This window comes from Vulpes vulpes, chromosome 9, assembly GCF_048418805.1.
Source record: "Vulpes vulpes isolate BD-2025 chromosome 9, VulVul3, whole genome shotgun sequence".
NCBI classification, from domain to species: domain Eukaryota; kingdom Metazoa; phylum Chordata; class Mammalia; order Carnivora; family Canidae; genus Vulpes; species Vulpes vulpes.
Genome location: NC_132788.1, coordinates 66,067,352 through 66,081,639, shown reverse-complemented (window position 1 = coordinate 66,081,639; position 14,288 = coordinate 66,067,352). Strand labels below are relative to the sequence as shown.

At 41.3% G+C, this 14,288-nt stretch overlaps 1 protein-coding gene across 8 annotated transcripts in view; it reads left to right on the top strand.

Moving 5' to 3' along the window:
* ITPR1 (inositol 1,4,5-trisphosphate receptor type 1) overlaps positions 1-14,288 on the top strand; it is a 318,610-nt gene that overhangs the window by 165,819 nt on the left and 138,503 nt on the right. For 6 of the 8 annotated variants that reach the window (XM_072720366.1, XM_072720372.1, XM_072720371.1 and 3 more), the window contains 9 exons: positions 787-925; positions 1,581-1,635; positions 4,173-4,338; positions 4,434-4,604; positions 5,098-5,163; positions 6,218-6,355; positions 9,860-9,985; positions 12,015-12,215; positions 13,263-13,514. In XM_072720366.1, the coding sequence (XP_072576467.1) occupies positions 787-925; positions 1,581-1,635; positions 4,173-4,338; positions 4,434-4,604; positions 5,098-5,163; positions 6,218-6,355; positions 9,860-9,985; positions 12,015-12,215; positions 13,263-13,514 (1,314 nt within the window). The remainder of the gene's footprint in view (positions 1-786; positions 926-1,580; positions 1,636-4,172; positions 4,339-4,433; positions 4,605-5,097; positions 5,164-6,217; positions 6,356-9,859; positions 9,986-12,014; positions 12,216-13,262; positions 13,515-14,288) is intronic. The other 2 variants (XM_072720368.1, XM_072720367.1) reach the window with 1 other exon arrangement.

The following is a 14,288-nucleotide window of genomic DNA, read 5'->3' as shown; positions in this document are numbered from 1 at the left end:
GCAAGACACCAGATGAGATGTCCAGTAATCAGTAGGAAACAATGACCAAGAGCTCAGAAGGCAAGCCAAGGTAGTAGTATCTCAGTCTGGGAGAGGTGACTGCCCTGGGATTGAGTAAGGTCACCAAGAGGGCAAGGCAGAGACGAGAAGAGAATGGAAGGGAAAATGTCCGTAAGATCCTCAAATAATGCCAAGCAGTTGGTTTTTTTGTTTGGATTTTTTTTTCTTTTTTCTTTTGGCTCTTGCAACAACTGGAAAATGTAACTTGCTTCAGAGTAGAGGGCAAAGGAATGTAAGAAGTAAATGAAGAAGGAACCCAAGAGTTGTTTTATAAATCAAAGGAAACCATCAGAAATGAAAAATATGGACCTTGCTAATTTCTAGTAGTAAAAGCATGCATGTATTTCTGTGTGAATTCTTTTAAATTAAGGCAGCTAACTTCACCCTTCTCAGGGCCCAGAGTTGGTGTTTAATAGTTGCTGAAGTCATGTTTTATAGAGGATGGAGTAGGGAGTGAGTGATTTATTGTTCCAATTATTAAATTAATTGTCAGGGTGCTAAAGTTTGTACTAGAAGCTAAGGTGCTATGGACAGACTTGATATACTCCATAGAAGTCTGTTGTTAAAGTAATTGTTGAAATCTAAGCCAAATATTTGGCTCACTTAGTGCTTAAGGTAATTGATGCAGCAGATACCAGGCCCAGCCAGAGTGCAGTGGCTTGGCAGAGTGTTACAGGTGGTATGCTAATGTAACCAATCTGTTTCCATTTCCACTTGAATCTTTAGTTTATTTTGAATGTGAGATTGGATTATAGGATCTCCTGCCTCCTGTGTATATTTAAGAGAGAGTTTGATGAAAGCAATTCCCAGACTTCGGAAACATCCTCTGGAAACAGCAGCCAAGAGGGGCCAAGTAATGTACCAGGTTAGTGATTCCACAATGGGATTTCAGCCATAGAATGGGGTGTGAGTCTAATAAAAACTGAGGATTCCAATAGTACATTCTACAGAAAGGATAAAATACTAATATTTTGAAGTATATCGCAATGGAGAATGAAATCCTAGGAGTTACCTTTTATGGGTAGAGGAATAATTGAAAGAGTTCTGATCTCTTCTGGGTTAGATCTTGTTTCCTTCCATCTTGGAGTCTCTTAGTCATAAGACAGCTGAGAGTTGTAGTGTTGTGGTTACATGAAATGCCAAAAAAAAATTTATTGTCCACTAGCAACTTTTACTCATGATGGAAGTTTTTCCCTGCCCAGGAAATAGTGATAAAGGGAAAGGTGGTGGTAGACACAATTTCACCTCTCAAGGCCTGAGCTTCCTTGGCATGAGGTCATCTCCTCTACTAAGTGGATCATGAGTGGGTAGAAAACCAGCAGAAATGTGGAACAGTGCACACCAGAGCCACTGGACAGTGTGATGTGGGTTGACCTGGCTTCACAGCTTTATAATACAAGATTCTGAAAGACTTGAGGTTTAACTTATAGGCAGGGACAAGGCTATTTTTAGAAAAGTTCACCAACAGCCTATGTTTTTAGGCCTTTCTACATCTGAAACTATGTTCTATAACTTTCCAGGTACTCTTGACTTTGAACACATTGAAGAGCAAGCAGAAGGCATCTTTGGAGGAAGGAAAGTATATTTTCGGTGTTCAGTTTTGTAGGTGGTTCTAAGATTGGGAAGCCTCCTTTTGTGTAGCTCTAAAAGGCTTTTCCCTCATTTTTCTAGGAAACAGCCTTTGGGTTTAGTTTATTTATCGGCTCAGGTCAGAATGATATTAGTTGGCTGTGTCTGTGTGTGAATATCTGTGTGTGTTTCCTGCCTGGGATAGAAAGAATGGAAGTAGGTTTCCCCAAGTGCATGTATTAAAAGATTTTTTTTTTTTAATGGTGCAAAATAGAGTTGAAAGAAAGAGGGAATTGAAAACAAAGTGAGGTTAGCAAGATCACGTGTTTCTGCTGCTGGTGGACGCCATTTTTGTCTCTGAGCTCTTTAGAGACCATGTAACAGCAACAACAAAAACATACCTTGTCTCTAACATTAGATGAATGCATGATCCCCCTTTTTAAAAGATCAGATTACTCAATGTTGACTTAAAACATTATTATGAGACTAAAATACCTGTAAGACTCGAATAGCCACAGCTGTTATAAATACCCTATGCACGTAGATCTTTGTTAAAAAGATTTTATTTATTTATTTGAGAGAGAGAGAAAGAGCAAGAGAGCACAGGCAGGGGGAGGGGCATAGGGAGAGAGAGAGAAGCAAACTCCCTGCTGAGCAGGGAGCCCTATACAGGGCTCCATCCCAGGACCCTGAGATCATGAGCTGAGCCAAAGACAGGTGTTTAACCAACTGAGCCACCCAGGCACCCCCACATACTTCTTTCATATACATATTCTTGGTTCAGTTTTCTATTGCTGTGTAACAACTACTCCAGATATTTAGTGGATTTTTTAAAATCCTTTTACCACCTCTCACAATTAAATGGGTTGACTGGGGGGGCTAAGCTGGATGGCTTATCTACTGGCCACTGTTCAGTCTTTTGGGGCTGGTGATTGGAACTGGCACATCCAAGGTTCTTTTACTCACATTTCTGGCTCCTTGGTAGAAATATATGTAAGACTGGGAACTCTCTCTCTCTCTCTCCTTCCCTTCCTCTCTCTCTACAGGAATGTCTTAGGCTTCTTTGTAGCATGGTGACTGGCTCTAAGTGCAAAGATCCCAACAGGATAGGCCAACAGTATACAACACTAATCAAATCTGCTTTTATCATGTTACTAATATCCTATTGGTCAAAGCAGATCACATAGCTGAAGGCCCACTGTCACTGTGGGAGGGTACATAAGGAGGTATATACCAGGATGATCTGTTTTACTGGAGGACACCAATGTTGGCAGTCTACCCCAGTGCTTAATGTAAAACCAAAGAAATTCGAAATAGCAATATATTTGCTATGATGAAAGATGTTTTTCTGAAACAGAGTACATTGAGTTCAGCGTGATTATATTCCCATGTGCTCTGTGGTATCTCAACTCTCCCATCATTTTCTAATATTGAACATCAGTGAAATTGTCTTCACACCTTTTTGGACCATGTAGCATGAATAGAATATTTTCCTGTGAAGTCCTCTCCGTGCTTTTCTTGCTAACCTGCAAGCATGAAGGTCTCAACATTTGGCATTCGTTGGATTGTAAGTACAATATAGCCACAATCATTGAGTGGCAATGCTCAGTTATGCGGTGGTCTGCCATTTGATCCAGGCCTTGGTCAATAATTTTTTAATTATATAAATAACACATAGTTATCATAGACACTGAGATAACCTCTGACAGTTTGCTAATTAATCTCAGTTGAAGGACACTGGGTTGTCGTGATTCGTGGCGACACTCCTCAAAGTGGGGTCTGCAGACTGCTTGCTGCCAGTTTGGGACATAAGTACAGAACATGAGAGGAGGGACACCTGGGTGGTTCAGTGGTCAAGCATCTGCCTTCAGCTCAGACAAGATCCTGGAGTCCCAGGATTGAGTTCCTCATTGGGCTCCCTTTAGGGAGCCTGCTTCTCCCTCTGCCTGTGTCTTTGCCTCTCTCTGTCTCTCATGAATAAATAAGTAAAATCTTTAAAAAAAAAAAAAAAAGGGAGGAATCGTTTGGGCACTTTTACAGTAACCTGACACTGCCATATCTAAGTGCATGACCAGTGGACGTAGTATAGACTGAGACGTCAGTTAGCTGTGAAAGTGGAAATAAAAGCAACTGGTCCTTTACCACAGGTACTTTGGTAGGCACAGACTTACAGCATCTTAAATAAAAAATCAACTACTAATTTAGGAGAAACACAGCTGTGTGCAGTTTTCCCACCATAGATGAGACCTAGCAGAAGAACACTCAAATCGAGGAGCTGGGAATCTGGATAAAAAAGCCAGTTCCTGTCACTGTGGGAAGGTGGGGACTTTGATTTACAATTGGACAGTGGTGAGATCTTCATTGTTCCCTCACCTCTTAAGATAGTTGAAGTTAAAACAGTAGTGTGTTATTACAGAAGCTCATTAAAACGCAAGCCTGCTGAGGTTGACTGTGGGGTTAGAACTCTGACTGGTTGGTGAGTCTGTGTGACAGAAGGGTGCGTGTGGCTTATCTGGCTTCTCCCCTTCCACACACTCCTGTAGTGAGGAGAACACCCCCCTGGACTTGGATGACCATGGAGGCAGAACCTTCCTCCGAGTCTTGCTGCACTTGACGATGCATGACTACCCACCCCTGGTGTCAGGGGCCCTGCAGCTGCTCTTTCGGCACTTCAGTCAGAGGCAGGAGGTCCTGCAGGCCTTCAAACAGGTAGCTGGGCTGCCATTCCTGTGTGTGTGTGTTCATTTTTGTTGTTGACTGTCCAAGAGGCTGTTGTGCACCACTGATACATCCTGTCTGTTCAGGTTCAGCTGCTTGTTACCAGCCAAGATGTGGACAACTACAAACAGATCAAACAAGACTTGGATCAGCTGAGATCCATTGTGGAAAAGTCGGAGCTCTGGGTTTACAAAGGGCAGGGCCCTGACGAGGCCATGGATGGTGCCTCTGGGGAGAATGAACATAAGAAAACAGAGGTGAGTGGAACGCCGCTCATGCTGCCAGAGCAGTTGGATGAGCTCCTCAAACAAGGGAATTTCCTCCTCTGGTTTTCAGTAGAAGTGCAGATTGTAGGATGAGCTTTATTCTCAAGAGATCTGCTTGTTAAGTGGCTGAAGTCACAGCCATTCTCCTAGGAAATAAGCTGCAAAATGGAAATTTAGCTACTTCTTCCATGTCACCTTGGACCGTGGGGGAATAGACTTTGGTGTTGAGTAGATTAGCACCAGATTTCCCTTGCAGACCCCCCTGGGGAAGAACCTATTCTCAGTAGGCTGGCCATCATCCTCTCCCACCTCAGTGATATGTCAGAAAGGAGATGTTGAGCAAGTGACTCAGGCTGAAACCCAGCATGGCTGTAGAAAAACTGTCAAACTCTCATTGTTTCCTAAATGCTGATGCCATTCCGAACAAACAGACCTATTGCCCAAGGGCCGAACAAACCACACTTACATTTATTTTGGTCCTTAGGAGGGGCATAACAAGTCACAAAAGCATGAGAGCACCAGTAGCTACAACTACAGGGTGGTGAAAGAGGTAAGTAGCCTCCTGCCTTTTTTTTCCCTCCTTTATTAATTCTCCAAGGAGCTACAGTTTTTGATAGTCAAGCTGAAGGTGCAAACACTTCAGCTTTTTTCTTCATGTAAAGTTAAACAGGGAGAAAGAAGCTTGCAGAGGTTACATACATGGGTTTTTGGTTCAGATCTTGGTTCAAATCATCCTATGCCACTTTTATCTGTAGTCCTCAATTTTCTCACTTTTTATAGGTTCAGCCATCACCTATATTTATATAGGTTTATAAGGGACCAAAGGATTCATTGATATCATTGTCAAGGCTTTATCTCAGTGGACAGCATATAGTGTCCCCCAATTAGGGCTCTAGTTCTTTAGAATTCTTTGCATAATGTGGTTCAAAGTTGGGAGGTTGGGAGCTTTGTGGGTTTTTTTTGTTTTGTTTTTTTGTTTTTTGTTTTTTAAACCCAGAGCAAACTCTTCCCCAGTCCCTGGCAATGATGCTGAGTCTCACCATTTTAGAACTTTCTGAAACTACCCCACTTTTGGTTGAAGCCATAATCCACTTCACACTCTGGAAGAGCATGTTCTTAGCCATGTTGAGATTTGGTTTGATGGATTTACAGGGATACTACATATTGAAGGAATCTCCCTCATTTTAGGTGTTTAGTGTGCTGTGATCACTTCTGCCTCCCTGCCCATGACCAGTGCCTACAGTTTTTTCTCAGTCATGCTTCCTAGTTTTCTAAAATCGATTTCTTTCATTTTTTTCAAAAAAAATATTGTCTGGCTTTACTGAGGTATAATTGACAAAAAAAAAATTTGAAATCTCACTAAAACATGTCACACAATAATTTGATAGATATACCCTGTGGAATGATTCCCACAATCAAGTTAATTAATATATCCATCATCTCACACAACAAACGCTTTTGAGGTGGGCGAGAACACGGTTTACTCTCAGCAAATTTCACATATACGGTATAACTTTATTGACTGTTGTCACTGTGCTGTACATCGGAGCTCAGAACTGAGATGTTGGTCAGAGGTACACACTGTGGATCTTTCTTTCTGACAGATTCTGATTCGACTCAGCAAACTCTGTGTTCAGGAGAGTGCCTCTGTGAGGAAGAGCAGGAAGCAGCAGCAGCGCCTGCTCCGGAACATGGGTGCACACGCCGTGGTGCTGGAGCTGCTACAGATTCCCTACGAGAAGGTGAGCGAGTCCCCTCCTGTGGCTGCTGCTCCCCAGAGTGGGGCAGATCCCTGGGTTTTCCTAAATTCTTCTTATTAGGATATCATTGGCGAATACATGAAGCTGAAGTGAATATAAGGCATATCTGGGCCACCTGTATGAAACATTATAAAATTCCATTGCCCATAACCTGCCTCCTGTTTTAAGATTTTATTTTATTTTTTATTTTTTTTTAAATTTTTATTTATTTATGATAGTCACAGAGAGAGAGAGAGAGGCAGAGACACAGGCAGAGGGAGAAGCAGGCTCCATGCACCGGGAGCCCGACGTGGGATTCGATCCTGGGTCTCCAGGATCGCGCCCTGGGCCAAAGGCAGGCGCCAAACCGCTGAGCCACCCAGGGTTCCCTGTTTTAAGATTTTTTTTTTTTTTTAAAGATTTTATTTATTCATGATAGTCACACAGAGAGAGGCAGAGAGGCAGAGACACAGGCAGAGGGAGAAGCAGGCTCCATGCAGGGAGCCCGACATGGGATTCGATCCCGGGTCTCCAGGATCGCGCCCCGGGCCAAAGGCAGGCGCCAAACCGCTGCGCCACCCAGGGATCCTTTTTTTTTTTTTTTTTTTTCTGTTTTAAGATTTTAAATAAGAGTCCATTAATTCTCCCCTCCTTCCCACACCACACTGGGTGCAAAGGTTGGACAGCTCTACCTGCACGTGGGCTTGTGCTCCACAGTGTCCTCTGCAGATGCCATCCAGGCAGTTTAAGCACTACAGGTTACTAAATGCATGTGGGATTTTGGGGCTTACCCACTTCTGAGGTCCTCAGCAGTGTGCTGACATCTGGTCAAGTATTTGGATATATCAGGTGATACTTTGCTCTAAGTCCTTTTCTCCTGTTAGAAGTTATACTCTCTGTCCCGTTTTTTCATTTGTCATTTTTAGCATTTGGCCTGGACATGATAGGGTTTAGGGAAGTAGAGCAATAGTGCTTTGCACTGTGCAGCCTGACAGGGCATTTTCAAAAGCGTCTATTCACTTTCAAAATCCAGTGCAGTTGTCATGGTGTTCCCATTTGACAGATCAGAAGACTGAGGCTTGGGGAACTTTAGAGTCCCAGGGCATGGACTTCTGTCTCTTGAGTTTACCAGAGGCTGCCAGAGAAACTTGCCAGTGAAGAGTTGCCTAAAGGTGGCTCACTGCTAGTGCCTTCAGGGCACCAGGCATGGCACGGAGTAATTTTCATTTACCAGTTCATTTAATCCTTAAGACAGCACATGAGATAGGTCATACTTGGAGTAGCTCCACTTGAGAAGACTGTGACCAGAGGTTCAATACTTTGCCTACTTGGCCCAGCAACACATAGAGCCCGCTCTGCTCAGTTATAGTGCAGTCGAGGTCTTATTTGCTATACCTGCTGCCCTGTGCTCAAGGAAGTTCTTGGTGAAGGCCACCACCATGGGCATGGGGACCATGTGATTCAGGCTAGCCAAGCCTTTCAGTAGGCACAAATAAAGTATACGTTTAATTCCTCTAGTAGGTCAGGACCTTAACTAACTTCAAATTAATTACAAGTGTGCATGTCATCCAAGTTTGATTGACGTTTAGACTAGAACCAGCAAGTTGATTTACCTTGCTATGTGTAAAGAATGTGAAGACGTAGTTTGCTGGCCTTATTTTTGCCTCATAATATCATCAGTTTCCTGAAAGAAAGATATCCATCCATAGAGTAGTAGAGTAACGAATAGGTAACCTGATTTGGTTGGAATTGGTGGTAGAACAGTGTGTGTGTGTGCGCGTGTGTGACTCTGGATGAGAGCAGATATACCTTCTCGTTATATGAGGTCTTTAGAGCTTGCCTGCCTTGTAAAAACCCATTTCACATGATGAAGCCTTTAGTTTCCATGAGCCCCAGCAGAGTCTCCCTTTAGCTGAAGAAGTCAAAGAGTACAGAACTGTTTGAGATTACTGCTGTCAACCAGCAGGGTCTCCCTGTCCCAAGGCCTCTGATTTCTAAGAGTTGGAAGGTATGCCACTTTCTCTGTTAGTGGGAGACAAATGTAGTATCTGCTTTGTTGTATGGGGATTTGCTATTAATGTCCCCCTAAACTTGCTCGTTTTAGATTGTTAAAGCTGGTAGCTCAGATTCCTTCTGTTAGTTGTTCTGACAGATGTGTCCTGTTTTCTCCCAGGATTATTATCTAGACCATGGTGAGCAAACTGCAGACATGAACCAAATCTAGCCCACCACCTGTTTTTATACAGCATATTAGCTAAGAATGATTGTTCCATTTTTAAATAGTTATATTCTTAGTGGTACCAGCCTAATGTCCTCTCTTTTGCTTTTTGACCCACAAAGCCTAGAGTATCTGTCTGAACCTTGGTCTAGAGCAAAACCAATAGTTAACATTGATTGTGTGATTACCATCTGAACACTTGACATGGATTTTGTCACTTAATCTTCACGACAACCATATGAAGTGTGCATTTGTATTACCTCCATCTTACAGATGAGGAGACGGAGGCCTTGAAGAGTTAAGTAGCTTGCCCAACATCATCCAGTGGTGAGTGGTAGATCCAGGATAAGAGCTAAGCAGTCTGGTTTCAGGGCCTGCCTTCCTAACTGCTAGACTCTCTGGCCTCTGAAAAGAGGTAGTATAAATGAGAAGACATAGGGAGGCTACCGTGGGCTAAATGAATAGGAGGGATGATTCTGTTACTGGAATTCTCCTTTCATTTTTACTGTATTAAAAGTTTTCTTGTTTAGAATCGGTCAGTAGGTTTTAATCCATTTTCTTATCATGGGGCATCTAATGCTTTACAACTACTGAGTATTTGTTTATTACTGTAGGAAATGAGAATCACATAATCAGCTGTGTGAAATGCCTGGGGCAAGTATTATCCCATCTTGCAGATGGAAAAACTAACTCTTAGGTTAAATTTGATGCTGGGGTGACAAGGAAAGGATTATGACAGGTATATTTGCCTAGATTTATAATCTAAAGATATTTCTAGACTAATGTGTTATCTCTTGCCAAAAGTTAATGCATACATGCATATGTTAGGCAGATTAAAAAGGTTGAGCCCAAGAGCTGGGGTGATGTAGGCTCACCACCAGTGATCAGTCAGCTTCTGCTCTGCTTTCACTCTGTTCTCAGAAATGGGGGATTCAGAAATTTCGGAAATTGCTAGAAATGGAATCCAGAGATTCCCTCTCAGCTTCCACTCTGTATTGCATTTTTCTCAAATAATTTTTGTAATCTGCCAGCTAGTGGAAGAGAACATAAGAGAATTATTAAACTTATTCAAGTTACTGGCTTCTTGCAGTTTCAGCATTGCAGCACCCCAATATTTTCACACAACACGCACTCAGGACACACCTTCAGAACTCCACTTGGCAGGTGATGGATGTGTCATAGAATGAGGTCTGCTGGCCTAGCAATATGTGCTGTCTCCTACTGACCTTATCTTGTCCACAGCCTGGCCCTATTTTCAACCTGTTTTTCATCTCCCTCCTTACATATAGGCTGAAGATACCAAGATGCAGGAGATAATGAGGCTGGCTCATGAATTTCTGCAGAATTTCTGTGCAGGCAACCAGCAGAATCAAGCCTTGCTACACAAACACATAAACCTGTTTCTCAACCCAGGGGTAAGAGTTAAGGCTGGTTTGGAAACCTGTGAGGGGAGGAGGGCAGGAAGCAGTAAGAAGAGCAACTTGTGCTTTTGCTATTGTGACCATGGGGACTTGTTATAACGCAACATTCATTCCAAGGGGAACATTGGGACCAACTCTCAGGAGGACATAAATACTCCCCATCTTTTTAGGGGAGAAGGCAGGAAAGGAAGGGAGGAGATGGTAGGGCAATGTAAGATATTTATATTTTCTCTTAATATTCTTCATTACATCAAATTTTAGCACCAAAGAGTTGCTGGTTCTCACTCTCCAGCCATATCCTTCTGAGATCATGCATAAAGTTTTCTGTATACATAATACATTATGTACATACAAATATATATTCATATAAAGCATAATTGTTTGTAAGATATATTTTAAAAGTATGTGTTGTGCATTTTTTTAAAGAAAAATGGTGATGGACTCTGCACTTGATTTTGGACTTTGCTTTTTTCACTTAATACATTGTGGCTGTTTTTGCAAGTCATAGATATATAAGTTTTTCTCATTTTTGATGAGAATATGTAATGGCTACACGGCATTCCATAGTTTGGCTGTAACTTTTTAAAAGCCATCCCCATATTAGTGAACATTTAGGCAATGTCTACTGGCTTTGTAAATCTTTCTACAGAGGACATCCTTATAAATACACGTGCATACACACATTCGTTAGGACTGCTGAGCTTTGGAGGAAAGGACTGCTAGACTAGTGAGTAATACTCCCTCTTTGTTATGTGTGGGAAAAGAAAAGACAGAAGATAAAAAGTTTAAAGTCCCCTGCCTCACACTAAACATAAAACTCAGTTACTCTGGGTTAAAAAAAACAAAACAAAAACACAGAATAATCTTCCTAGAAGATAACATGAAAATATCTTGATGACCTGGTGGTAATTGAAGTTTGATTACACAGTATACGAACAGCACTAATTATAAAGGAACATATCAATAAACTGGACTTCTTTTAAAAGTTCGGTTCACCAAATGACATCATTAAGATCATCCACAGGCAAACCAGAGGGTGGGAGAAGACATTTGCATTACATGTGTCCAGTAAAGAAGTCCTATCCGGAATGTATAACAAACTCAAAAAAGTCAATAATGAAAAGGACAACGCACTTTTTTTAAATGGGTAAAAAAAAGTTTAAAATGAAATCATCCATAGAGGAAATCTAGACAACAGGACAAGGTAATCGGCAGAGAAGTATAAATTAACTAAAATTTGCACAACAAAGTATGACTAAGACCAAAAACACCAACAACACTATAAATCTGCAAGGGTGTGAAAAAGCTGTAGTGTAAAATGGAAATTGTTCTCATTTTTTGAAAGCTGTTGGGCAGTACTTTACCAAGCTAGACGTTTATGCTCTACAACCCAGCAATTCCACTCTTGGGTGTAAACCCAACAGAAATGCACATATATGAAAGTTTACCAGAAGACACATTCAGGAATGCCCAAAGCAGCACTATTTGTACTGAGTGTAGTATTAACTACTTACCTAAAACTGGACACGCCCCCAAATGCCCATGAGCAATAGACTAGATAAGCACATTGTAGTTTATTCATGCCACGGACTATACATAGCACTGACCATGAGCAAACTGCTGGTACATGCAACAACATGTTGACAGCATTGCAAATGTACTATTGAGCAAAAGAAACCAGACAGGAGAGAGTATATGAGGCTCAAAAGCAGGCAAAACTCATCTGTGGTTGCAGAAATCAAAATGGGAGTTAAATTGGGTGGCGAGGCATTTCGTTTCTTAATCTGGGTGCTGGGGTTTCCTGTGTAGTTCATTGAGTTGAATACTAGTGATTTGTTTCCCTTTCTGTGTGTTTATTATGATTTTAAAAAGATGGCAGAAAGTGAGAAAGGAGAATACCTCTTTGTGGGTTAAAATTCTTCTCTCTGTGTGTTTTGGTAGACTATCTTTTTCACTTTGTACTCTGCTCTAGCCACAGAGTTTTGACCATTTCCTTGTGCTCCTGCCCTCACTCTTGTGCCAGATCCTGGAGGCAGTAACCATGCAGCACATCTTCATGAACAATTTCCAGCTCTGCAGTGAGATCAACGAGAGAGTTGTCCAGCACTTTGTCCACTGCATTGAGACTCATGGTCGAAATGTCCAGTACATAAAGTTCTTGCAGACGATCGTCAAAGCAGAAGGGAAATTCATCAAAAAGTGCCAAGACATGGTCATGGCTGAGGTGACATTTGCATTTATAATCCTATCTAATAAAAAACATAGGATTCCGGTGGAAGGTAGAGTACTGTAATTAAAAGAATTGATCTGAGATATGATTGTAGGCCATCCTACTTTACTGGAGGTATGACTGTTGACTTCCCCAACCCTAAGTGTGCCTTCCTATAAAATGATGGTGTGGTGGTATTAGCTGAGATGCCAACTTAGTGAAATAATAGTGACAATAATAGCTAAGATTTACTGGAAGCCTGCGATACCCTAGTCACCGTTCTAATCAGTTTGCATGTAATCATTTATTTAATCTCATGACACAGCACCATGAGTTAGGTATCATCTTTGTCCTCAGTTTTACAGACAAAACTGAGGCACAGTGAGGTTAGATAATCCATGTGGAGTATTTATCACAGTATCTGGCACCTAATTAGAGCTTATAAAGGTGAGTTGTTCCTATGTAAATATTACTGTATTTGTTTTGACTTCTGTGCCAGCCCTTTTTGGATCTTCTGTATTTCATGGAGTGCTGAAATTGATTTAATCTTAAGTAGATTTATGAGAAGCCCTATACAGTCCTGGGGACAAGGTATAAGTAAGAATGCCTTGATTTTTTGATGAGGTTGAAAGGAAGGTGTATCTTAATGAGAAGTGGATAATTTGTAAGTGTGAAGAGAGAAAGCAGTGCATGAAAGAGTCATAAGAGTTATTACTTTTCAAGCATAAAAAGATGAAAATGGTTTTAAAAAGAAAAATCATAGCCTATTAGGTTGGAAATGCAAGTGTAAACTTAAAATACACATTTCCACTTGATACATGAGTGCTGGTCTGCAGACTTTCTCTTCCTTTGATAGTTTTTTAAGGCCTCTGTCATATACCTGAATCTGTTGATTGAAACGATGAATGAAATTTAGATGAGTTCAATAATATAGGTGAGACTGGTTTTGGAAAGCAGATGCTGGCAGAGCATCTCTATTTCTCTGCAAATAGATATTTTTTAAATGGTGTCCCCACCTCCTCTGCAGGCTTGTAATATAAACAAGCCCTGTTCTTTTTATAGCTTGTTAATTCGGGAGAGGACGTCCTTGTGTTCTACAACGACAGAGCCTCTTTCCAGACCCTGATCCAGATGATGAGGTCAGAGCGGGACCGGATGGATGAGAACAGCCCTCTCATGTACCATATCCACCTGGTGGAGCTCTTGGCCGTGTGTACCGAGGGCAAGAACGTTTACACAGAGATAAAGTGCAACTCTCTGCTCCCACTGGATGACATCGTCCGCGTCGTGACCCATGAGGACTGCATCCCTGAGGTGAGCAAGCCTTTCTCATGGCTCTGCACATGGCGTGTGGAGCTGTGGCTGGCCTAGATGAGACCTCATGGGGCAGAGACCTGCAGCTCATTTCATACTGAGATTTCAGTTGGTGGAAACATTGTCTCGAATGCCAATTATGTGGATGAAGAAAGTTGGGGGGATGTAAAGTCTTTCCTGTGGTCTCCTTGAGAAGACTGGGAATCTGCTGCTGTGCTTCTGCTCTTGGAAACTTAATAATTCAGCCTGTTGAGCAAAGAGAATTTGATTGGAATGAATATTTGAAAAATGAGATTGAATGGGTTGAGATATAGTTCATGAGCATGTAAGACATATTCTGCAGGTTTATTCTTTAAAATGAAAATTTGTGTTGCAAAAATAATGAATGACGATTATAAAATATTGAGAAACTATATGTAACCAGTAGGAGACTTAAAAAATTCCACCACCCATAATAAATACCCATTAGGTTTTGGAAAGGATTCCGTCCAAGCTTTCCATTTCCTTGCATATGTATATTGGCTAGTAACAGAAACGACAACAACAAAAAAGTGGATCATTTGGTATATGGTTTGCCTTTGTATGTTTAAAATATATACTGTTAATTTATGTCTTAGACTAAATATACATATATTTAGAGCATATGTAGTATGTATCTCATATATATTACTGTGTTTTAGAGGATTCTTTTGAAAAGTTAATACATTTTGAAAAGTTCAAATAAAAGAGACTGTAAGTGAGTTAACTATGAAAAATCTTCTAATCTGTCCCCTC